Raw genomic sequence first — 25,843 nt, forward strand, 5'->3', positions numbered from 1 at the left:
GGATATGCAAATTGATCCATTGTATTCATGGACCGAGTCTAGGCCTAGATTTATAGCACTCCTGCACTCATGACACAAGCAGCCATCGTGCAAATTGCAAATTGACGTGCGATGAAATCGATGATGTCCAAAAATATTGAAGCAGTTTAAAAACAAGATTTTTATATGGGATAATAAGTTAATTTTTTTTATTTTAGTAATATGATTTATTTATTTTTAACTAAGGTGGTTGATGTTTGATGATTGATACTTATAAAAAAATTATTTTAATAAATTTAAAAATTCTTGTATGCTTGAGTAAATATTTTTATAAAAAGAAAATATAATAATATTTAGAAAGATATTTTTAAAATATACATGCACTAGAAAAAGAATATTGTAAACTTTTTTTATTTGAGTGGTAAAGAGTATTTATAACCTTTGAATCTTGTTAGAAAAGGTTAAAGAGTCATTTTTTTCTGATAATATTAATGGAAGATAAATATCTTTTATATAATATTAATGATGATAAGAATATAGTAGGTTTTTTGAAAACTTTTATATATCTAAATATATAAAGAAATGAATATTTTTTATATTAATATTTTGGGTTAAAAATCATAATAATAAACAAATAAAATATTATGGCCTAATATGGAGCCTATAATGTTCATTTGAGCTTGACATAATACCAAGCTCTCGAATGGTGAGTCTAGTATTTTTCTAAACTCATGTTCACTTAAATTTAACGCATAACTAATTTTAATAATATTGAATCTTATAATTTATCAAACTCATGTCTACTTGGACTTAGCATAAAACTAAACTTGAAGATATTTAGTCTAATAACTTATTAAATTCATATTTGTTTGATATCAATATATAACTGAACTCAAAAATATTACATATAATAACCCACTAAACCTATACCTATTCGAGCTAGTGTATATTTATGCATCATCACTTGGCTTCTAATAGCAAAGGATTGAAGCACATCTTACATGCATGATCGAAATTGATAACCTAGCTCCCAGTTGAAGAGCTCATTTATTTGTGTTTCAAGAGTGTTTTTGAAAAAAATAAAATTTTTTATTTGCCTTAAATTAATTATTTTTAGTGTTTTCAGATTATTTTGATGTATTAAAAAAAATATTACTTGATGTATTAAAAAAAAATTATATTGTTTTGTTGGGAAAGTTTCCTTGCTATTTCCATTTCTGTGGAAGCAAGACTTTTTATTGTTTCTCAGACGTAACACATCTAGCGGTGGTAGGAGCCTTGTTCTTTTTGCTGTGCATGGGTTCGAGCCCTGACGTTGCACGTTTGTCAGTCCCGTGCTGCCTTACCTGCTTGTTGGGTTTGTAGGGTATTCAGTAGGCCGTGGGGATTAGTCGTGGTGCGTGCACGCTGGCCCGAACACCCCATATTAATAATAAAAAAAAAAATCTTGGTCGATGGAGGAAGGCCAAGCATTTAAAAATGCAATATTAAAAAATGCAATATTATTGTGGTCGATGGATATGCAAATTGATCCATTGTATTCATGGACCGAGTCTAGGCCTAGATTTATAGCACTCCTGCACTCATGACACAAGCAGCCATCGTGCAAATTGCAAATTGACGTGCGATGAAATCGATGATGTCCAAAAATATTGAAGCAGTTTAAAAACAAGATTTTTATATGGGATAATAAGTTAATTTTTTTTATTTTAGTAATATGATTTATTTATTTTTACTTAAGGTGGTTGATGTTTGATAATTGGTACTTATAAAAAATTTATTTTAATAAATTTAAAAACTCTTGTATGCTTGAGTAAATATTTTTATAAAAAGAAAATATAATAATATTTAGAAAGATATTCTTAAAATATACATGCACTAGAAAAAGAATATTTTAAACTTTTTTTATTTGAGTGGTAAAGAGTATTTATAACCTTTGAATCTTGTTAGAAAAGGTTAAAGAGTCATTTTTTTCTGATAATATTAATGGAAGATAAATATCTTTTATATAATATTAAATAAAAAACAAATATTTTTTATATAATATTAATGATGATAAGAATATAGTAGGTTTTTTGAAAACTTTTATATATCTAAATATGTAAAGAAATGAATATCTTTGATATTAATATTTTGGGTTAAAAATCATAATAATAAACAAATAAAATATTAATATGGAGCCTGTAATGTTCATTTGAGCTTAACATAATACCAAGCTCTCAAATGGTAAGTTTAGTATTTTTCTAAACTCATGTTCACTTAGATTTAACGCATAACTAATTTCAATAATATTGAATCTTATAACTCATCAAACTCATGTCTACTTAGACTTAGCATAAAACTAAACTTGAAGATATTTAATCTAATAACTTATTAAACTCATATTTGTTTGATATCAGTGTATAACTGAACTCAAAAATATTAGATATAATAACTCACTAAACCTATACCTACTCGAGCTTCATTTTTAATCACGTTTAATATTGAACTTGAAAACAAGCTATTTTTATATTATTTGTATCCAATAGTCTCTCCAGTTGTTTGATATTGAATCTAAAAACAAGCTATATTTATATTATTTATATTTATTGTCAAGTTAAAATATGCTGAGTTTAAATTTAAGTTCAACTCATTTGTCACTGGATAATTACCTTGTTTTTTAGCCTTTTAAATAAAAACTTACATGAAAAAATTATTTTTCAAAACATGCTTATCCATCATAAACCTAACCGTCACGTTATGAATATCTTTAGGACTTGCGTGTGTGGACTGTGGAGTCTTTCTATAACCCATCATGTCATTGAATATCTGTAGAACTTAGGACCAAGTCTTGGCCTAGATTTACAGCACTTCCGCGCTCGAGGCACAAGCAGCTATCGAATTCCATTTTCCCAAATCAGGGGTGGAGTTACAGAGCAATGACACCGACTTATCATTCCGTCGTGATATTGAATTTCTCCAGAACTTAGGCATCTGGAGTCTTTCTATAACCCGTCTTTGACTGGACTGATGAACTTGATTTATTCTAAGTCTCCGCGTATCAATCATCGAACTGTAATTTTTCAAGTCCATGTGATTTTGACAACGGAAGGTCGTAATGGAGTTATCCTGTGGCCATCATCAAGTAATTTTTGCGCAGAAAGTGGGAGAAGAATGGCTCGGAATTGAGACCGCACTTGCTAAATGAAGACAAAGGGTGAAAGTAATGATAGCTTGCGGAAATGCAAGCCTGTTTTTTCCATCAAATTATGTGGCCGTTCTTCCATCGTCCATGGGAGGCGGTTCTTAAAATACAAGGGATAGAGGGAGAAAAGACAAAAGACAGAAAATAGTGAGGTTGCAATAACGGGTTTAATTAAAATTAAGGGATTGTTTGAAGTTTCCGTAATTATTGTTTTTTAAAGTATCTTTTAGTTAAAAATATATTAAAATAATTTAAAAATAAATTTTTATAAAGCATGATTTACACGACATCTCCTTTCATAATACTGGGATTATGGTTGGTCTTCGTCATGATGTGAATTAAATTTAAAAGAGAAAAAAGAATCAAATACAAAATGGAGTTTGACAATTGCTTTTTTGACCAGATTGATTAGTCTTAAGCAATCGAAGATTCTTAACATCCTGAACCAAACCCTTGCTAAGTACATGGTTTCAAACCATCCATTTGCAAATAAAATAAATCCCAAAACCGTCGATCGAGCTGAAAATCACAGAAAACAGAAAAGTCGTCGGAAAGAGGGCTCATCAACCGGGTAGATGGAGTGTGAAACCACATCACGTCAAAACACATTAGGTGGCGAAATTGATCTGACAAATCAGGCAGCCTTCCCTTGGATATATCTGTGGTTGGCTCAGCAGGAAGACATATTTTTTCCCCTAGGAAATGGTCAGCTTTTGTGGGGATCGAGAGCTGACAGTGGCGCATGTCGCACGGCATGGATTGATTAATTTGCAAACTAGTTGAAGTTGATGTTAATGCTTGATAACTAGAGTTTTTTTATTAGAAATAAATACAGCTGCCTAACAGCATTGGATGTTTAAATATTATTGATACGGTGAGCTTAGATTAAAGAAGAATAGCTTGTTTGTTTTTTTTAAAAAAAAAGTATTTTAAATTAATGTTTTTTAAGATAAAAACAATATAAAAAATAAATCTTAAGTAACATCAACGTCTATATACCTATGATCTTGGCAGTACCTTGCCTTGTCTCTCCTTCTGCCGAGCACATGACCTAATTAAGGATTTTCTATTGGTGAACTCGCATTCACAGAACAGTAATCTGTATAACTTCCCAACAAAGTAAAATGGTTGATTGATGTTTGAAAGCAATTAATGGAGCCATTAACCTGTCAAGAATCTCTGTGGTAGACTGCGTGCAATTGGAGTAATGCCCGTACTGGGAGTTTTTTATAATAAGGTAATTTTGTGTATCAAGATCAAGTTTACTTCTTGTTTCCTGTTGTGAACATGTTTTTTCTTGTGTTATGATCAGAGGGTTGACGATGATTTTTGTGGCAAAAAAGAAAACACATGTCTATAAATATAACAACTAAACCCTTAGTTAGTTTTTTTCCAATTGTATTTTTTAGTTGTGAAATTAGCACTTGATTGCGTTATTAATTTTATTGGCTAGCGAACAAGATTGAAATACGAAGATTAATTTTGAAAAGACATTAAAAATAAATAAAGTATTTTAAAGTTGGTGTGAAAAATAAACTTTTTTAATTTATAAAATTAGATTTTTTCATTCGTTTGTGTTGTTTTAAATTTATTTTTGATACACAAATTGTTGTTTTAAATTTATTTTTGATACACAACTAAAATTTTTGTTGTTTCTAAAGTTTTAGTATTCTGAGAAAAAACTTTTCACTAGATTTTGATATAAAAAGAAAAAATTATTGTTTCCATGTATTCAAACCATCAAATTGATTTATATTGGTGTCAACTAGTTTTTTTTTATGAAATATTTTGAATGATAATTGTTTTAAATCTCAAAATTACCTCAAATAGTAGATTAAAATCAAGGAAGAAAAATGTTACCTGCTTTGATTTCATGTTTTGGGACTTTTTTTAGAGTTTTTTAAGTTGATAAATAGGTTTTCAGGTATTGTGAGAGTGTTTCTAAAGCTTTTTTTTTTGTTAAAATGAGTTAAAAAAATAGATTTTTAGACATAAATATCTCTATCCTAATTTTTCAACCACCATTGTGGTAGCCGAATCCTGAGTAAATAAGTAATGCGTTGCTTGTTTTTTTTTAATAAAAGGAGAAAATAACCTGTTGTCCTTCCTTTAAAAAAATTAAAAATATACAGAGCTTAAGCCCAAGCATTTAGGCTCTTTTTTTTATATATATATATACCTACACGTGTTGGGTTGTTGGGTCCATGCACCTTGATTTTTTAATTTTTTTTATCTTTATTTAGATGCAACATAAATTCACTAACTCTTAGCATGACTTGTTGATTAGATAGGTCATGACACAACATGTAAAGTTTTTTTTAATTCATTTCTTCTTAAAAATTCAAAACTCAAAAAATATAATTTAACCCTTTTTTATTAGTAATTTTTTTATTGAACTAAAGAATACAATTTCATCATTTTTTATTGCTCTTCTTAAAAAACATTATGCCTAATTTTGATGTAAATTTTAAATTTTTTTTGTTGTTTAAAGTTGTCTAAAGTCTATAACATGATATATTTCTAAAGTTTTAATTTAAATTCTCTTGTAATTCTTTTATTTTCTTATAAAATTAATTAGATTTATGGTTAATTAGAACTTAATAAAGGTTTAACCGACAAGAGAACGAGAGAAGAAAAAAAAAGATAAATTATCCAATTGAATTAACTTATTAGGATTGTACTTATTACTTGAGGTGAAAATTTCATGTGTTAACATGGGTTGATATATTTTTAATTTATTTTTTTCATTTTACTCACTCAGTTTTTTTTTTATTTTTAGTTTAATCTTCTTGTACTTCTTTGTTTTCATATTTAAACTAAAGTTGGACACAACTAAAATGATAAATGTTTTTTTTTTACTGGATCATCATTTATGTTAAACAACTATTTTGTTGTTTACCCATTTAGTCAAACAAATCACAAGAATTTTTTTTTTTTTACTAAAATTTATTGTTAATATTTTATTGCATATAGATAAAAAATATAATAATATTTATATTTTTTAATATAATTATATGTTTTTATTCCACCCGTAGAAAATTACGATCTCAAAAAAGCATATATTGAAAGTATGGTCTAAGTTATTTTTAAAAGTGATTTTTATTTTAAAACATATTTAAATAAATTCATATATTTTTAATGTTTTTTAAATATTAAAATAATTTGAAAAAAAATAAAAAATAAAAAATAAAAATATTTTTTAAATAAAAAACTTTTGAAACTCAATGTTAAACAAACTACTATAGAACAATCGAGTACCATGAGCTTGCATATTATTCATATTCAATTTCTATGTAGAAATTAATTACACAAAAATCTGACAATGAATGTTTTGAATATTTTATTCGTTCCCATGTGCTCTTTTGTACCAAAACATGAATAGGAATAGACAAACAAAAAAGGTAAGAGGTTGAACAACGTGCAGTCCTTTTTCAGTCTTTATTCTCTGATAAAAATTAAAACAATTCGTTCATTTGTTGAAAATAAATAAAAAATTTCATAAAAAATACAATAAGATTACAATTATTTTTTATACAAAAAATAAACCTATAATTTATAAAATTTATTTTAATATTTTCTATTTGTGATAATATAATTGTAAAATATTTATTTTATTTCATTTAAATAAAAAATTATCATAAAAAGTTATATTATTAACTTAAAAGAATTTATATTAAATTTACAATAAGAATTAAATCTACGATATTGATTAAATATAAAAATATTTTTTTTTTGCTAATATCTTACATTTCTAAAATATGCTTTTATGATAAAGAAAAAATTACATCGCCCTTATTTGAAAAACCGTGAAAAAGTATAGTGAAAAACCGTGGAGAATATTAAAAAAGTATTTTTTAAACTCAATATAAATTAAAAATAAAAAAATAGTTTTCTATATGAAAAAATATTGCATTTTGATTATTAAATTCCAATTTTCCTTTTCTTTTAACTTGAGCTTTTTATAAATTTGAATTGTTAATAATAACTCAAAATTTGTTTTTTTTTTTTAAATAGTTTCTTTCAAGTCTAAGAGCCAAGATCACTGTTGTAATTATTTTTTATTTAAAAATATATTAAAATAATTAAATATTAAAAAATATTAAAAAAAATAAAAACAAATAATTTCACCTTCAAAAAGTCTCATTTCACCCATCTATCTTCTCTTGCATCCAAATATTGGACACCGCTACGTCCGCCAAACTTGAATTCTTGTACTCCTCGCATCCTCTCCTCTTCGCAGTCAACATGCGCGAATGACATTACAATGAAGAGGAGAAGAGGACTTGTAAAACTCAAAAACAAGCAGCAGCACACGCCTGACTGTCCACCATCCAAACAAGCTGAGCAACGAGAGTAAACTATTATTTAGTTCCTAAATTTCCAATGATGTTTCACTTCGGTCCTCATAAAAAATAATTATACAATCGTGCAACGCTCATGTTTTTCATGACACGACAATATAATAGAAATTGGGTAACTAAGAAATCTCATCATTTGACCTTTTTGAGCTTCAGTACAATGCAAATTGGGTTGTAAACTGATGCCCTTAGTGTACGGATTTGGGGTGTAATAGAAACTTTAAAAGAGATGCTAATTGAGGAATTTAAAAATATAGTGGCTGAAATGAAATATTTTGAAATATGCAGGGGCTAGAATATAGTTTACCAAATCAACAAGGACGACAAGTATAGCCTGACTCGACACAAGTACTTCTGTTCTCTCTTGTCTACAACTACAAAACCATAAAACTCTCTCAAAATAAAGAAAGGAAAAAAGAAATTCAGACCAGCCGGCCAACCAAACGAAGGCAACACCCGATTACTTCGCTCACTTTAAAAAAAAAAAAAAAAGAGTTCACTTCAACTTTCCCACAAAATCCCTAAAATCCCAAAAATCAAATGGCCACAACCACCACGACAAGCAGTCTAACCAGCGGAGGGGGAGGGGGAGGAGGCGGTGGAGCAGACGACCGTGTCATGGCAACAGCGCAGCAGATCGTGAACAGCTTAAACACTACAAAAAATGTACGCGAAGACATGTTATTAATCCTTTCGAGTTTTGATAACCGTTTATCGAACATATCCGACTTCATCAAAACCGATTCGGATTCTCAGTCCTCCATTCTAGACGCCGCCGAGAAGATCATTCTCCGGTCAGACTCCGGCATGTCCTCCAACGCCGGAGCTTCTTCCTGGGATGACTCGGCGGGGGAATCTAGATATTATTTAGCTGCTATTGATGAGATTCTTGATTTGTTAGATAATGTATCGGTCGGGCCTGATTCAGAGGTTTTGGACCGGGCGGAGACTCTGGTTCAAGTGGCTATGACGAGATTGGAAGAGGATTTTGGGCATATTCTGATAAGGAATACTGTTCCGCTTGACGCGGAGAGTTTGTATGGATCTATTAGGAGGGTTTCGCTTTCATTTGCAGCGAATGAAGGGGAAATTGACGAGGAGTTTGAGAATTTTGGAGAAGTGGAGACTGGGAGTGTGTGTTTTCACGAGAGAGGAGCGAGTTTGGGAGATGATTTGTGTGTTGATTTGATTAATAGCGAGGCGGTTATGGATTTGAAAGGGATTGCTGATAGAATGATGCGATCAGGGTATGAGAAAGAGTGTGTGCAGGTTTATAGTAGTGTGAGAAGGGATGCCTTGGACGAGTGTTTGGTTATTTTGGGTGTTGAGAAGTTGAGTATTGAGGAAGTGCAGAAGATAGAGTGGAAGCCTTTGGATGAGAAGATGAAGAAGTGGGTTCAGGCTGTTAAGATTGGTGTTAAGGTTCTTTTGAGAGGAGAGAAAAGGCTTTGTGATGTGATTTTTAGTGGGTCGGATTCGGCCAGGGAGGTTTGTTTTAATGAGACTGCAAAAGGTTGTTTGATGCAGTTGTTGAATTTTGCGGAGGCAGTGGCTATTGGAAGGAGGTCACCGGAGAAGCTGTTTAGGATTTTGGATATGTATGATGCATTGTCTGGTGTTTTCCCAGATTTGGAAGCTATGGTCACGGATGAGTTTGTGTGCAGTGAGGCGAAAGGAGTGTTGGCTGGGTTGGGACGGGCGGCTAAAGGGACTTTTGTGGAGTTTGAGAATGCTGTGAAAAGTGAGACTTCTAGGAAGCCTATGTTAGGTGGAGTGATTCATCCACTTACACGTTATGTGATGAATTATGTGAAACTGCTTGTGGATTATAGTGATACGCTGAATTCACTTTTGGAGAACGATGATGATGATGAGTTAAATGGATTGCAAAATGATGATGGTGAGAGGTTACAGTTAGAGAGCTTGAGGCCTATAGCAAGGAGATTGTTGGCCTTGTTATCGACTTTGGAGTCTAATCTCGAGGAGAAATCAACACTGTATGAGGATGGTGCTATGCAGTATATATTTCGCATGAATAATATTCTGTACATGGTGCAAAAAGTCAAGGATTCAGAACTTATAAAGATTTTGGGAGAACAATGGGTCCGCAAACACCGTGGCCAAATACGCCAATATGCCACAGCGTATCTGAGGGCTGCTTGGACTAAGGCCTTGTCATGCTTGAAGGATGAAGGGATTGGTGGGAATTCTAATAATCCCTCCTCCAAAGTGGCTTTGAAGGAAAGGTTCAAGAATTTCAATGCGTGCTTTGAGGAAATATACAGGATTCAGACTGGTTGGAAGGTCCTAGATCCTCAACTTCGTGAAGAGCTTCGAATATCCATATCTCAGAAAGTATTACCAGCTTATCGCTCATTTATGGGGAGGTTTGGTAGTCAGCTAGAGAGTGGAAGACATGCTGGGAAATACATAAAGTACACACCAGATGATTTGGAGAATTATTTAATTGATTTGTTTGAAGGGACCCCCCTTGTTCTTCACCATCTTAGAAGAAAGAGTTCGTAGGATTCATGACTCTTTTAACAGGTAAGAAGTTCCTGTCAAGGATTAGAAAAAAGAGAGTTTACCTATTTGCTGTATCTGGATCTCGTGCTTTCCTTTTCTTTTTGTATTTTCTTAGTGTAATGTTTTAAATACAGGCTTCTGAGTCGAACAGTTCTCCCTTTTATATAAAACTTTGTACATGTATTATAGACCATAGGTTTTTTAATTGTGAATTCTTTCTTGTTCATGTATTTCTACTGTCACCAAATCACCACAAAGCATACTTTTTCCAATTGGCCTGTAATATTTGGCAATGCAATTTTTAGTGATTGACTAAGTAATGTGTGTGAGGAGAGTAATGGGATCGAAGCTATGAAATGTTATCTTTCTGTTTTGAGGTCAATATCACTTGGAAACTCCTAGAGATAGAGCAGTCTATTGTATTGTATTTGCAAAATACTGGATTGCAAATTATTGGAATGCATATCATTATGGGATGAGGGATCGTATAGGCTGACAATTTTTAACTACATTTTGCAGTAGAAGATGAAGAAGTGTTAAATGAAAGTGTGATCTAAGCTTTTCTCACTACTTTTAAACTTTGGTTATGGAGGTCCTGAGGTAGAACCTTGACAGTGTTGAAAAACCTGAAAAGCTCCATAAGGGATTGTATTAAGCTGGCAATTTTGAACAAGTTCTTATATTGGAAAATGTAGAAGTGCCTAAGAAAGTGGAATTCTACATATTTCAGAGTTTCTTAGGATTCATTCATAAGTTTCTCATCACTTAAAGGTCCATGATTCTAATGTGGGAGGAATGCTAAGGTTCATGTAATTTGATACCAGTGATAATTTGTATTTGTAGTGTTTCAAATCCATGCAGACACGAGTAGAGCTTGTCCCCGTGTATATTTTTTGTTAGGTTCTGAGGTCCTGTGACTCTGACCGGTCATAGTACAGGGTTCTGGTTGTCTTAGAACTAGTCATTACGCCTTGTAAACCCAATTATTTGAGACTGACCCAGAACCTGTGCCCGTTTGATGCAGGGGTAGTAGCGTAGCAAATGGAGTAGAATCTAGTTCGTGTAGAAATTTGTCTGGTTAGCATGTTGCAATCGGTAAGAGATTTGTGAGGTATCATTTCCTTCTTCTGGTGTTAAATTGAATTTGCATGGTTTTTGAAGCTCTGTTAGGCCTATGAAAGGCTTCACCAATTGGGAAGAGCAGTTTATTTCTTGGAGTATGCCTATTTCTTGAAGCAAGTAACATCCAAATAGGGTAAAATGTTGTTTCAGCAGCCTGCAAATATTATCTGAATGCATCTCTTGCGATCATACAGGGAAGTACTTTATGTCTTATAAAACATGATTTGGGAAAGGGCTGTCAGGTCGTTTAGTTATGGGTGGTGGACTCTTGATTCGCACCATCTTGTGGAAGATGCCTTGCATTCTCTTTTGGGAATCCCTAGAAACATAGTCCTGGTGAAAATAGGCAGCCAATCGGTTAGGTTGGAGAAATCATTCAATGCCTTGGCGACCGAAAACCCAAAGCTTTTTAGTTCGATGCATCCTGATCATGCTTGCCTTTTATTCTGGATCCCTTTTGACGTGTTGAGCATGGGGTTTGAGATGGTCTTATACGAGTGGGGAGAGATCTTCACTGTTGTTATGTTTGCAACAAAACGAAATGAGGGAAAGGAGGGAAGGTTGGCGTTCACACTTTCTTAGAGAGATTTCAGTACAGTGGTCTGCTCCAGCGAGTGCCTGTGCTCTCTTTTTAATGTCCAGAGGTGAAACTTCCGAATCAATGCTATGATTTGTCTACAACTACAAGTTTCTGGAAAGAAAAGGCCCCATTCAATAATGGTTTCAGGCAGGTGGTTCGTGGTTGGCTTTTTGTCACTTATCGGAACTCGACTTGGTGGGGGGCACGAGGTCCCTGAGCTACTTAGCATATACCCCGCATGCTTACGAATACATGTGACTGGTAAACATGCCGTGTCTTTTGCTTAAAACCAAGGAATACGATTCAGTGGGCCAGATCATCATGTGCTTTTATTGCCCTTTCAAAATTGTTGCCATGGCTCTCGGCTTGTTTTTTCTTGATACAGCCTTGGTTAGACAAGTTACATCACTCGTTTGCGTAGATGCGAAATACCACCTCCCACACCAAGTGGAGGCATATGAACCTCTCTGTGGTAAAACATTGGAATGCCCGTGGATTTTTGTTGCTCCCGTTTGCAGCCAACAAGAAGGATCGGCCTTGCATCGATGAGGGAACCTGTCTGTCTTTTCATTAAAATAGGTTATCTAGTGGCTTGAACTGAAATAATGTTATAGATACCATGAAGAGTGGACATTTAGGAAAAAGTTTGATTTGATTCTTTGCTCAAGGAGAAAATGACTCTACCCACGTGTAAGACATTCCGAAAAGCTTACTCTTTCTTGCTTGATAAAGGAACTTGTGGATTCGCGGTGGAATGTAGTGTAAAGACGGTTCTCAAGAGCCTCCAAAGAGAATCATCCAGTTTTGGTGCGGAATTGCTTAGATGTCCAGAAACAAGTACCGGCATTAGAGAATATTCGAGAAAACAGTGAAAAAATAATTGTAAGAATCAATATTCTAACGTGTATTCTTATTCTTGTATTCGATGCAAAAGGTTTTTTTGATTTTCTTGATGCCACTGAAGGAGACGTTATCCTTGAGATCAACAATAAACACAAAAATACAGCAACATGCAATACCAGAAATTGACAGTCCACTGTCTGCCGCTCGGCATGAATTTTGCTCTATTAGAATCCACAGTCCGCTAATCCAGGTGAGCTAGAAATATTTTTGGAATGGTCTTGACCCACAAAAGAATCAAATTGATATTGTTGGAATCAGAAGGTGTCCAGCCTCAGAAATCCTTGGAACCTGCTCTAAGTTCTTTGATAGGGCCTTCCCGTTACTTATTTTTCCCCTCGTGTCATTCAGAGTGTTCTCCTAGGCCACCGAACGAAGCACGGTGGAGTTGTTCCAAGAAAGAAAATCCAATTCCCAAGAAAATAAATCAAAACATATCAGATGCTTGCTGCTTTATTGCGGAGCATAAAAGACTCCGCCCAGAATATAGAAGAAAAGAAAAGCACAGGGGCACAAAACAGAAAACACACTAGGATAGTAACTGTAAAAACATGCAAATTTGGTAAATGGAAAACTCAGCATTCAGCTTAGTGAGACAAGCAGAATAAGCCCTGCTTATTTGATTCCAGCACAAAGGGGTTCAAAATCGAGTACTGTTCTACATCAAAGATAAACAGAAAGTGAAACAATGTCCGACCCGTGGAAAACTCATCACAAGGGTGCTCACCGATGTTACAACCACCATATTTACCAGACGTCTAATAATCATCAGGAGATTAGCCGAAACACTAGAAAAACACCGTCAGTTATTAGGAAATGACCAGATCATTATAATACCTCTTTAAACTCTACTGTTCGAAGGTAATGGCAGCACTCCATCAAAGAAATCACCAAAGTAGCCCCGGGGCTCGTGTACAAGCCTTGATAGTATATCCCTCAGTGTGATCACCCCTTCCAGATTCCCAGCATCATCCACGACATATACCCGGTGGATTTTCTCAGAATCAAGCTTCATGATCAATTCTTTAATAGAGTAGTTTTTGGTGCATATCACCATGCCACGCACAAAAGGTGAGATTTCTTGGTGCGTCTCCAAGTAGCCTTTAACTGCAGTCGAGAAGTTCTTTGCTGTGATGGATCTGTCAAAAGTATTTTAAATGAGTGGTACTGAGATGGAAAAGAAAGCTTGATGCTACACTAAGATCTTACAAGTTTCAGTTTTACAAGAATTTTTAACTGATTTTTACCCCTTGGCGCCCATGACCGTGAGATATTCATGGATTCAGCAATATTATTATGTCTAAAAGGAAAAACAAATAAATTGTTTTAGCTCAACCAGATTAATTCTGCAAGCATGCGCTGTTAAGAATTGATCATCATCAAAGTTTGCAATTCCATCAGCTTCCAAATCGACTCTAAATACCAGCTTATTATTGTCATCGACAAAATCCTTATAAATTTGAGAACCAATATGACCAGGCACATTTTAGGCTCCCTGAGAGCTCCAATTATCAACTACAAAACGCAGGACATTTTTATAAAAATGAACTACCAAATAAAACACGGTACTAGGGAGTAAATGGAGCCACAAACCTATAATCGTGGTAGATCTCTGGTGCAGTTAAAAGGAAATGGACATCTCTTATACTTATGTTGCCTACTACCTTTCCACCGCTACTATCAACAATAGGTATTCCACCAATTTTTTTTTTCCTCATCAGCTTAAATGCCTGGAGCACTGGTTCTTCCTCGTACACCTAAAACAGACAAGTAACTATTCAGTGAGTATCATTAGCCTGTAAACCTTCAAAACAACCTATCATGTCTGCTTGAAAGGAAAAAAAAAAAAAGCACCAAGGGAAAATGGAGTCTCACTGGCAAGAAAAACCCGCTCTCAGTTGGGGACAAGGTTTCAAACGTGCCATTAAAATCTCAATTTATTTGCATGGCCAGATCAAAGATTTATTGGCCCGTAGCCAACATAAATACACTCATAAATCACAATGATTCATTCAATGCATTGCTAAACACAATAAACTGATCAAAGCATTAGAAACAAGCATGAATGCAAGTAACCCTGAATCCATTTAAAGAATACTTTACAGGAAAAGGTGAAGCACCTTGACTATACGATCAGGGGGCATCAAGGGAAGACCAATTTCAGAAAGCTTCCTTGTTCCCCAACTTTCAAACCATTGAAGCCCAGCACATTCCGCTAACATGTGAATAACAGAAGACTGGGTGATGATGTTGTCAATCTTCGCCTCACCCAGATCAACCACTGGAATGCTCTTCATCTTATAACTCGAAAGCAACAGAAGCATGGTCAGAAAGGAGTTTGATTTCTGTAAAGCGAGAAACGGTGCCCAACGGAATGACCCTGCAATGTCTCGAACCTGTATGATATCAAGTTAGCATAGATGATCCAATACAATATCAGGATTAACAAGCTTTATGTTAACATCAAAGAATGAATCATAATAACCTTTGTGTTCTTGTAGAATTCGGAAGAAGTCAGAGCCTCAAAAAAATTTCCAGAAGTTGCTGCAGCATCTTCAGGACCTAAGGCCCCGAGACTAGCAGCATTGGTCACTCTATTAACAGCCGCTTCAAGAGCTGATCCCGAGGTTGGACTTCTGGGTGATGGAGGTTCCGACTGGAAAAAAAAAATCCCATTTTCAATTACCATTCAGAAAAGATCTCCAGAGCACAAGAATAACAGACAAAGAACACCATAGATCTCATTCTCATAGTTCGACAGACTAAAATAACTTTTTTAAGAAGAAATGAAAATTTCAGTTGCTATCACCTTATATACAAGCATTGACAGGATCACAGGCAGCATCAATAAATTGTGAAAATCAACGAACAAACAGGATCACAAGCAACATTAATAAATAAAGAAAAAAAATGCCTATCCCATTCTTTCTAAATCAGATACAATATATCCTGATACCTCTCTAAATCTGCTTGTTAAGGATTGATTGTATTGTCAAACCATTACAAAGTGTTGACAGATCAAATAAACGAGCCTGCTTCCATTATTTTTCTTATCCAATTTCTAATACAAAATAAACAGAACATATTCATAAAAAATAATAGAAGGAAAACATAAAAAAGATGCTGGAATCACTTTCATTAGTCAAAACAGGAAAAAAAAATGGCTAGCTAGCTTGCCAGATACCTAACCTGATGTAAAATCCAAACTATAATCCCAGCGAACTCAACAACCCCAATATATCTGTCAATCCAACTAGCATCCTCGGGAGCATCTACGTCCACCACAGGAGCACTGAGAATCTTGTGTTCTGCAAGTATACGAACAGCCTCTTCTAGACTGGTGTCTGATTTTATCTCGATCACTACAAAACCAAATAAAAAGTAAATATTTTTCCTATAGAAAGAAAGAACTCCATAAAAAACAAAAAGGGTATCCAAAAAGTTCCACTCTTGATCATAAACAACACCGAAACAACCAAAGTGATCATGATCACTCTAATTCATAACTTTAACATACAAGTTACAGCTTTAAAACAAGTGGGGTATCTATTATTTATTTACCTAGAGAAGAAGGAGCGGGAGGGAAGGCAGAGACAGGGATACCCTCAAAGCAAGCGTTAAGATTCTCAGTTGGAGTTAACTGTGGTTCTTGAACATCCCATAGATCCTCTACTTTCATTCCCAGCCTCGCTTCTGGACTTTTTGGACTGTCTTGCGTAACCTCATGAACAAAAGCACTTTCCCTTCTCATAAGCTGCATGCTTGCCATTTTCCCACCACTCACCAATCTCTCTTCTCGGTAAAGAAAGGTCGCCTAGTGCCTCTCTTCTTTTATGTGCGCGCAAATCCAAGGCAGGTCCTTCTCTCTCTCTGTTTTTTTTATTACAATGCTGCCAATGATAGCACCCCTGCTGAATAAATACAACGTATCTTCCTTTATCCTCTACCACCCATCTCACTTTGTTCTTTTTATTCCCACACTTTATAACCGTTAAGATTTTGACTTTCTTTCCATTAAAAATGACTTTTATTTTTTTTTCTTAACAAAAAGAACAAGAATTCACTTTCAAAATGAATAATTATTTCAGGTGTATAATACTTAAAATATCATATTTTTATTTTTAAAATTTTTCTGCAAAGAAGATTAAATCAATTTACTTTTTATATTATTATCTTATATTTTATTTTATTTTAAAAAGTAACTATTGAAAATAATATCTTCTTATAAATGAAAATATGATAATAAACAAAGATCTAGTTCCACATTAAAAAAATATTTTAAATATACTAATTTCTTAATTTCTTAAGAGTCATGGATAATTTCAAATCAAATAAATGAATAAATAGATTGAAAAATATTATCTATGAGAAAAGATTTTTTAAAAAAAGGTAGAAAGGACACGTGGATAGTGGAGGAGTGTGAGGGTGCATTGGTGGCGATGCAGAAGAGTGGTCAAAGTCGTTGACGAATTACATGGGTAAAGCTTATCCTTGTAGACCTATAAATTTGTTTCTTAATTAAGGAAAGGACCTTTCTTATCCGATTCTTCATGGCGGCTACTTTCGCGGCAATCTAGTATGCGCCACAGCGCGCATGGCGCACAAGTTTGACATTGCTGAATGACTTGGAAAATGACGTGGCTCTGATGTTGACATGTGGCTGTTTCTAAGTAGTAGTCGATATTTTTTTCAGGATGCCACGTTATGGCCTTCAATAGTTTAGAGTTTAGACTGTTTGCTCAATGATTACCCATGCTCTAAACAGCAATCCTGTGTTTCTCCCATTTTGCCCTTGGAAAATGCAATCCTATTGGTTTCCTTAAACAAAACCAGGGGTAATATTATCATTTTACAGCGTATAAATGTAAGTGTATTATTGTTGGAGGGTGTGAACGTTTTCCCTAATTTTTTTTTCACTTGGAAATACTAGATTACCCTTGAATAAAAATAAATAAATGCCTGATGATGCTTAGGGGTGTCATAGGATTTTCAATTTTTTTACAGTCTAATTACTCAATTAACTTTGAACTTCAATTTTTTAAACTTCTGTTTTATGAGCTTTTTTGTATTTTCCCAATTGTTTTCCTGCTATTATCTGAAATTTTATGGGGATATTTTTAACTTCTTACACTTAGTTTTTTTTTGTTAATATTTAGGACAAGTTATTTTAATCATTCAGTTAATTTAAAAAAAAATGCATCTACGTAACCCTTGGGTAATGGGAGCGAACCTCATAATTTTTTAAAAATATCATTCAATTTTTTTTTTTAATTTTTCATCATGATCTAATCATACTAGGTGGTGTGTGTGAGTCTATTCACCGTGATTTTGTTTTAATTTAGTGTGTTTTTCTAGATTGCATGCTGGCCATTCCAAAAGTTAAACCAAACCTTCATTTTTTTTTCTTTTGAATTAGTTTTTTAAATTATAATTATTTTATTTATATTGATTATTTTTAATTGAATCTTATTTTTTATTTTACTCCTAGTTATTTGATTTTTTTATTTTTTATTAAATTTAATTTTTATTTTGAATTTTTTTTTGTGATTGATTTGTTTTTTCATGACCAATACTACCGAAAGGAATAGATTATTAACCTGAATAAATAAAAATGCCAATATCCAATCCATCTCTTATAGAATTTTTGTTGGCTAGATAGAGGGTTGTACTCGCCCCGTCCATGTACTAGACCCTGATGAAAAGGCCTAGTGCCTTGGTTGGGGGAAATAAGTTTATGGACAGAGGGTGCATGTATTATTAACTAATACTTTCAAACGTGTGGGTTAAAGTATACTTTCCCTGCATATTTTTTTTATATTTTTTGTTTTGATTTTTTGTTTTTTCTGTTTACTCATTTTTTTTGTCTTTCTTTTTTCCCCACATTTTTTTCCTCCCCCTTCTCTTTTTTTCCCACATGTTTTTTTTGTTTTGGTTTTTTTTTTATTTTGTTTTTTTGTCTTTTTTTCCTTTTCCCCCACGCATTTTTCTTCCGTCCCCTTTCTTTTTTGGGGTTTCACATATTTTTTTTCAATTATTTTTTTTTGTGTTTTTTCAATTATTTTTATTAATTTTTTTAATATTAAACTAACTAAAAATGAAGTTAATTTTTTTATTTAAAATATTTTAGATTATTACAATGTTTCTTTACATGGTTTTTTTATGAATTTCTTTTTTTTCCTAAAATGATCTTTGTCAATTTTTTTCATATAAAGCTGATTGAGAATTCTATTTCGTATATTTTTTAAAAAATATTATGAATTGTTATAATATTTTTCTATATAAAAAAAAAAATTATGAATTGTTATAATATTTTTCTATATGGTTTTTGTTTTATTGTAGTATTTCCTGTATTTTTTTTAAATTAACTTTGTCAAAAAAAATTTAATATTGAAGTGATTGAGAATTTAGCTTTAACTTTCTCCACATATTTTTTTTTGTATTTTTATATTTTCTTTTCTTTTTTTTCAAAACTATCTTCTTCTTTTTAAAAAAAAAAATTTGTGTTTTTTTAATTATTTTTGTTGATTTTATTTTTTAAGTATGGATCTAGTTGAGAATTTAACTTTATAGTTTTTTTTCTTTAAAATACTTTGAATTTCTACAATATTTTCCTCACATGGTTTTTTATGATTTTTTTTAGAATTATCTTTGTCAATTTTATTTTTTTTCATATTAAACTGATTGAGAATTTAGCTTTGTAGTTTTTTTCTCTAAAACACCGTGGATTGCTACAATGTTTACTCACATGGTTTTTGTTTTGCTACAGTGTTTCTCCACATGTTTTTTTTCAAAATTATTTTTGTTTATTTTTTTAAACATTGAATTAATCGAGAATTCAGCTTTAACCTTCCCTACATATTTTGTTTTATATTTTTTTTCTTTTTTTTCAAAACTATCTTCTTCTTTTTTAAAAAAAAAAATTGTGTTTTTTTAATTATTTTTGTTGATTTTATTTTTTAAGTATGGAGCTAGTTGAGAATTTAACTTTATAGTTTTTTTTCTTTAAAATACTTTGAATTTCTACAATATTTTCCTCACATGGTTTTTTATGATTTTTTTTAGAATTATCTTTGTCAATTTTATTTTTTTTCATATTAAACTGATTGAGAATTTAGCTTTGTAGTTTTTTTCTCTAAAACACCGTGGATTGCTACAATGTTTACTCACATGGTTTTTGTTTTGCTACAGTGTTTCTCCACATATTTTTTTTCAAGATTATTCTTGTTTATTTTTTTAAACATTGAATTGGTCGAGAATTTAGCTTTAACTTTCTCCACATATTTTTTTTTGTATTTTTATATTTTCTTTTCTTTTTTTTCAAAACTATCTTCTTCTTTTTTAAAAAAAAAAATTTGTGTTTTTTTAATTATTTTTGTTTTATATTATTTTAAAATATGGAGCTGGATGAGAATTTAACTTTGTAGTTTTTTAAAAAAATTATTATGGATTGCTACAGTGTTTTTTCACATAGTATTTTTCTTTTTTTATGATTTTATTTTATTTTTTAGAATTGTCTTTATTGATTTTATTTTTTTCATATTAAGCTAGTTGAGAATTTAGTTTCGTAATTTTTCTCTAAAGCACTGTGAGTTGTTACAGTATTCCTCCAAATGATTTTTTTATTATAATTTTTTTAAAAAATTATCTTTATTGATTTTATTATTTTTAATATCGAGTTGGTTGAGAATTACAACTGTAGATTTTCTTATGAAACACTATAGATTGCTATAGTTTTTTTTTGCATAATTTTTTTCCTTTTGTTTTTTTTTTTATTGTTTCCAAAAAAATTTGTTGATTTTATTTTTTTAATATTAAGTTAATTAAAATTTTAATTTTATAATTTTTTATTTAAAAATATTATAAATTACAATAATTTTTCTTTATATTTTTTTTTATAAATCCACTGCAACACATAAATATATCACAAGCCTGCAACATCGCATGAAAATGTCATCTAATATAATCCTTAAGATGTGGTATAATGAAAAACATTTTGGGTTTTCCACTTTCTTATTTTCCAATTTACTGTAAATGCCTGCAATTTCTGCCCCCATATTCTGGCTGTGCCCTGGGAGAATATTTCCGTGATAATTAATGGAATGCACGCATTAATAATCTATGATGATCCTGAAAGAGCTCTGTCTCTAAATAGATGTGCCCATAAATTACATTTGTAGAAATGGAAGCCATGCATCTCGAGCTTACGTTCTACGTACTGGTAAAGCAGTGGAAGGAAAATAAAGTCAGGGTTTTAGGATTTTGATAATGATTTTAATTTAAAATGTTTTTTTTGTTCATAAATATATTAAGATAATATTTTTTATTTTTTAAAAAATATTTTTAATATTAATATATTGATATAAAAATAAAGAAAAAATATTTTTTTTTTAAATACAGGTTTTTCAAACATGAACTTATCCTCTGAAATCGTAGATAAAATTGCTTAAAATAGCCCGGTAATGAATAGCATTTATAAAGCAAGAGGAGAGAGAGTGAAGCTCAATTTTTGGATCTTAAATCTGGTAGCTAAGCATAGTTAAAGCTTAAAATAGAACAAGTAACCTCTGTTATAGCTCGCTCCAGTATTATAGATTGGACGGATTTTGTAATATTGAAATTAGAATTCAATCGACCTTTGTTGTGTTGGCTTGACTCAGCCGATAAGTAGATTTATTTTTATCAATAAAACAATTCAAATATAAAAATTTAAATTTAAAGTGAAATTTAAAAAAAAATTATATTATTTTCTTGAACAAATAAAAAAATTAAACTTAAAATTTATATAAATTTATATTATTTTATATTTAATTTTTATTAAATAAATAATAACGGTTAAGTTATTAAAATTATGATATCATGTTAAAAATTAAATTTAAATTAAGAATTTAAATTATTAAATAAAATAATAAAATATAATTTATATAAGTTAACTGTAGATGTAATTATCATGTGATTGGATGGTTGTATTAGAGAGAAAAAACTATTGCATAAGTAAAAGTCTAAATGCATGTGTGAAGAGTTTAATTAAAACTCAATCGTGCAGATGTTAGAATTTTTTTTAATAAAATATGGTTGATTAATATAATGTTAAATTTAAAAAGAGATCTATATATTTTTAAAATAAAAAATTTGTTGGAAATTGTTCACTAACAAAGGGAAATTGCTCACTAATAAAACATTTACTAGTCCAAAATATTAATACAATTAAAATAAATCATAAGTGAATAAAAAATTAATTTAAAAAAATATTTAATTGATATATTTTTTTAAAACTCAATTTTTTTATCTCATGTAAAAAAATAAATTTTTTTCTTAATTTATATAATAATAAATAAATAGTTATAAATAAGTCTTGATATAATAGTATAAGTTTAACTCGGGATATTTCTAATTTTATATTTTTAACTTTTTAGATTTTTTATTTTTTATATGATAAAAAAAATAAATTGATAAGGTTTTTTATATATATTATACAAAAGTTAAGTGATCATAATGTTTTGTTCATTTGAGATTAGGTTAGGTTGAATTTCTTTTCTCTTGACGTTGGGTCTTACTTTCCTGCTAGATCTATAAGCTTTTGAACTTCTTGGCTGCCAGACCCAAGACTCTTACATCTGACTTGACCACTAAATCCAATGTTATTGGCTTTGTCTTTATAGTTAAACCTGAGGTTAAGATATTTTTAATTTTATTTTTTTATCTTTTTAGATTGTTTTTATATGATAAAAACCCAAAAAAAAATTGATGAAATTTTTTATATTGTACAAAAATATAATTTTATTTCATTTGAGGTTAAGTTGGGTTGAATTTCTTTTCTCTTGGTGTTGGCTCCTACTCCCAGTGGGATCCAATAATATTAGGTCCTGTCACATAGCCGAACGTAATAGCATTGAGATCATTTTTTTTAATATGATAAAGAGAAAATAAATTGATGAGATTATTTTTAATTTAATGCTATTAAGTTCGTCTTTGCTGCCAAATTTAGGGCTATTTTAGATCTAACTTGATCACTAAACATAATAGCATTGGATTTGGTATTGCTGTTTAACTCAAAACATTTAATATATTTTTTATATTTTTTTATAATTAAAAAAATTATTATTGACCAGCTGTGAAATGCAAACCAATTATTAAACATTACAAGAACTAATTACCCTTAAAAAAGCTTGATTCTCTAAGTGCTCATGTCTTTCCTTTGCTTACACCCCAAGTAACAAGTATTACTGCTCTACAAGTCTTCTTATTGCTTTTCCATCCAAGAGTTCAACTAGTTTTTCATTTTTATTGTAGAGGTAGCAACTAGAGTCAATAGACACTGACCACACACTAATCATGGGTGAACATATTAAAAATCTACAAGTTTTTAAAATTCATTTGTTAAAAATAAATTATTCATGGTAACCCAAATAAGTATGAAATTTTTTAATCAATTTAATAATTTTTAAAATTTATTTTATATTGATGATTAAGATATAAATTAATCAAACAATCAATATTCATCGAGTTAATATAAAGTTATTTTATATTAAGAATCAAATCATATTAAATTTAAAAATTTAAATTTAAAATAAAATTTTAAAATAAAAATTATATTATTTTTCTGAACATATTCTTAAGTAAAAACTTTTTAAATTTAAAATTTATGAGATTTATACTATTTTATATTTAATTTTTATAAAATAAATAGTGATCATAAAATTTAAACTCCTAAATGTTAAGTTATTAAAGTTTTTATATCATGTTAAAAATTAAATTTAAATTATTAGATAAAATTATAAAATATAATTTATATAAGTTAACAGTAGATGTAATTATCATGTGATTGGATGGTTGTGTGAGAGAGAAAAAATTATTGCATGAGTAAAAGTCTAAATGCATGTGTGAAGAGTCTAATTAAAACTCAATCGTTCAGATATTAGAATTTGTTTTGATAAAATATGGTTGATGGATACAATGTTAAATTTAAAGTGAGATCTATTTATTTTTAAAATAAAAAATTTGTGGGAAATTGTTCACTAATAAAACATTTATTAGTCCAAAATATTAATGCAATTAAAATAAATTGTAAGTGAATGAAAAATTAATTTAAAAAAATATTTAATTGATATATTTTTTTAAAACTCAATTTTTTTATCTCATGTAAAAAAATAAATTTTTTTCTTAATTTATATAATAATAAATAAATAGTTATAAATAAGTCTTGATATAATAGTATAAGTTTAACTCGGGATATTTCTAATTTTATATTTTTATCTTTTATATTTTTTTCTTATTTTTTTATATGATAAAGAAAAAATAAATTGATAAGATTTTTTTTTTATATTATACAAAAGTTAGGTGATGATAATTTTTTTTTTCATTTGAGGTTGGGTTGGGTTGAATTTCTTTTCTCTTAACGTTGGGTTTTTGCTTCCCTGCCAGATCCATAAGCTTTTGGATTTTTTGACTGTCAGATCCAAGGTTTTCATGTCTGGCTTGACCACCAAACCCAATGCTACTGAGTTTATCTTTGCAGTTAAACCTGAGGTTAAGATATTTTTAATTTTATTTTTTTGCCTTTTTAGATTGTTTTCATATGATAAAAACTAAAAAAAAAAAATTGATGAAATTTTTTATATTGTACAAAAATATAATTTTATTTCATTTTAGGTTATGTTGGGTTGAGTTTCTTTTCTCTTGGCGTTGACTCCTGCTCCCACCAGGATCTAATAATGTTAGGTCCTACCACATAGCCAAATGTAATAGCATCGAGATTTGTTTTTTTAATATAATAAAGAGAAAATAAAGTGATGATATTATTTTTAATATTGTATAAAAGTTGAGTGATAATAATTTTTTTTTTTTGAGATTGGATTGGGTTGACTTTTTTTTTTTTAATGTTAGGTCCTGCTGCCACCAAGATCTAAAAGTGTTGGGTCTAGCAACTCAACAAAACCACAAGCATTTAGTCAGGTTATCCAACGAGATCCAACATCTTTTGGATATCTTGGCACTGGACCCAATGCTATTAAGTTTGTTTTTGCTGTCAAATCTAAAGCTATTTTGGGCCTAACTTGATCGCTAAATCTAATAGCATTGGATTTAGTATTGCCACTTGACTCAAGACATTTAATATATTTTTTATAATCTTTATATTTTTTTATAATTATAAAAATTATTATTGACTAGCTATGAAATACGAATTAATTATTAAATATTACAAGAACTCATTACCCTTAGAAAAGCTTGATTCTCTAAGTGCTCATGTCTTTCCTTTGCTTTGCTTACACCCCAAGCAACATGTATTACTGCTCTACAAGCTTTCTTACTGCTTTTCCATCCAAGAGTTCAACTAGTTTTTCATTTTTTATTGTATAGGTAGCAACTAAAATCAATAGGCAGTGACTACACACTAATCATGGATGAACATATTAAAAATCTACAAGTTTTTAAAATTCATTTGTTAAAAATAAATTACTCATGGTAACCCAAATAAACATGAAATTTTTTAATCAATTTGATAATTTTTAAAATTCATTTTATATTGATCATTAAGATATAAATTAATCAAGCAATCAATATTCATCGAGTTATTTTATATTAAGAATCAAATCATATAATTATTTTTTTTTTTATAGTAATCAAATCCCCTTATATAAAAAAAATTAAGTCACACAATCAAAATAAAATGCAAGTTCTGAGATTTAATTTGACAAATCAATTCATAAAGATAGGAATCAATAAGGAAATCATTAGATAATCGCGTATGATAACAATTAATTAGGTAACGAGTCTGTAAATCAATAAAAAGTCAATTATCAAAGCATTGATTTAGCAAACATTAGGGTAAAACTCATCTCATATAATTTTTAAAACCAAATCACAATTTCATTATCCTGATTATTGTGGAATATTGATACAATCCTTATGTCTTCTTAAAACTTTCTAGGGTCTCAGATCCCTCAAGTTTTGGTGTATTATGGCATGCCGTGAACACTTCATTCAAACAAATATCCATAAAATACACATGATTATTTCCATCCCCAAAAAAATTAGGTTAAAATTACCAAAATGCCATGATTTAGGTGAAATTACTATTACACCCTTGGTTAGATGGCAAAATTACATGTCTGCCTTGATAATGCACAACATTGTTCACTTGGTATACATGCCTCACGAGTCATCGTCAATGGTGTCTTGGTGTTGATTCTGGAT

At 30.5% G+C, this 25,843-nt stretch overlaps 2 protein-coding genes across 2 annotated transcripts; one reads left to right on the forward strand and one right to left on the reverse strand.

The window, feature by feature from the left end:
* The first annotated feature begins 7,858 nt into the window (after nt 1–7,858).
* On the forward strand, nt 7,859–10,363 carry LOC105139429 (exocyst complex component EXO70B1-like). The gene has a single exon (XM_011045854.1). It carries the CDS (start codon nt 8,062–8,064, stop codon nt 10,045–10,047), a length of 1,986 nt encoding a protein of 661 aa, XP_011044156.1. The 5' UTR covers nt 7,859–8,061; the 3' UTR covers nt 10,048–10,363.
* Nucleotides 10,364–13,169: 2,806 nt separating this feature from the next.
* Nucleotides 13,170–16,542, reverse strand: LOC105139430 (SNF1-related protein kinase regulatory subunit gamma-1-like). Its single transcript, XM_011045855.1, has 6 exons — nt 16,211–16,542; nt 15,839–16,011; nt 15,135–15,305; nt 14,770–15,045; nt 14,243–14,406; nt 13,170–13,788 (listed from the first exon to the last, which is right to left on the reverse strand). Exons 1-6 carry the CDS (start codon nt 16,416–16,418, stop codon nt 13,491–13,493), a joined length of 1,290 nt encoding a protein of 429 aa, XP_011044157.1. The 5' UTR covers nt 16,419–16,542; the 3' UTR covers nt 13,170–13,490.
* Between the last annotated feature and the right edge of the window lie 9,301 nt (nt 16,543–25,843).

This window comes from Populus euphratica, unplaced genomic scaffold, assembly GCF_000495115.2.
Source record: "Populus euphratica unplaced genomic scaffold, PopEup_1.0 scaffold92.1, whole genome shotgun sequence".
NCBI lineage: Eukaryota > Viridiplantae > Streptophyta > Magnoliopsida > Malpighiales > Salicaceae > Populus > Populus euphratica.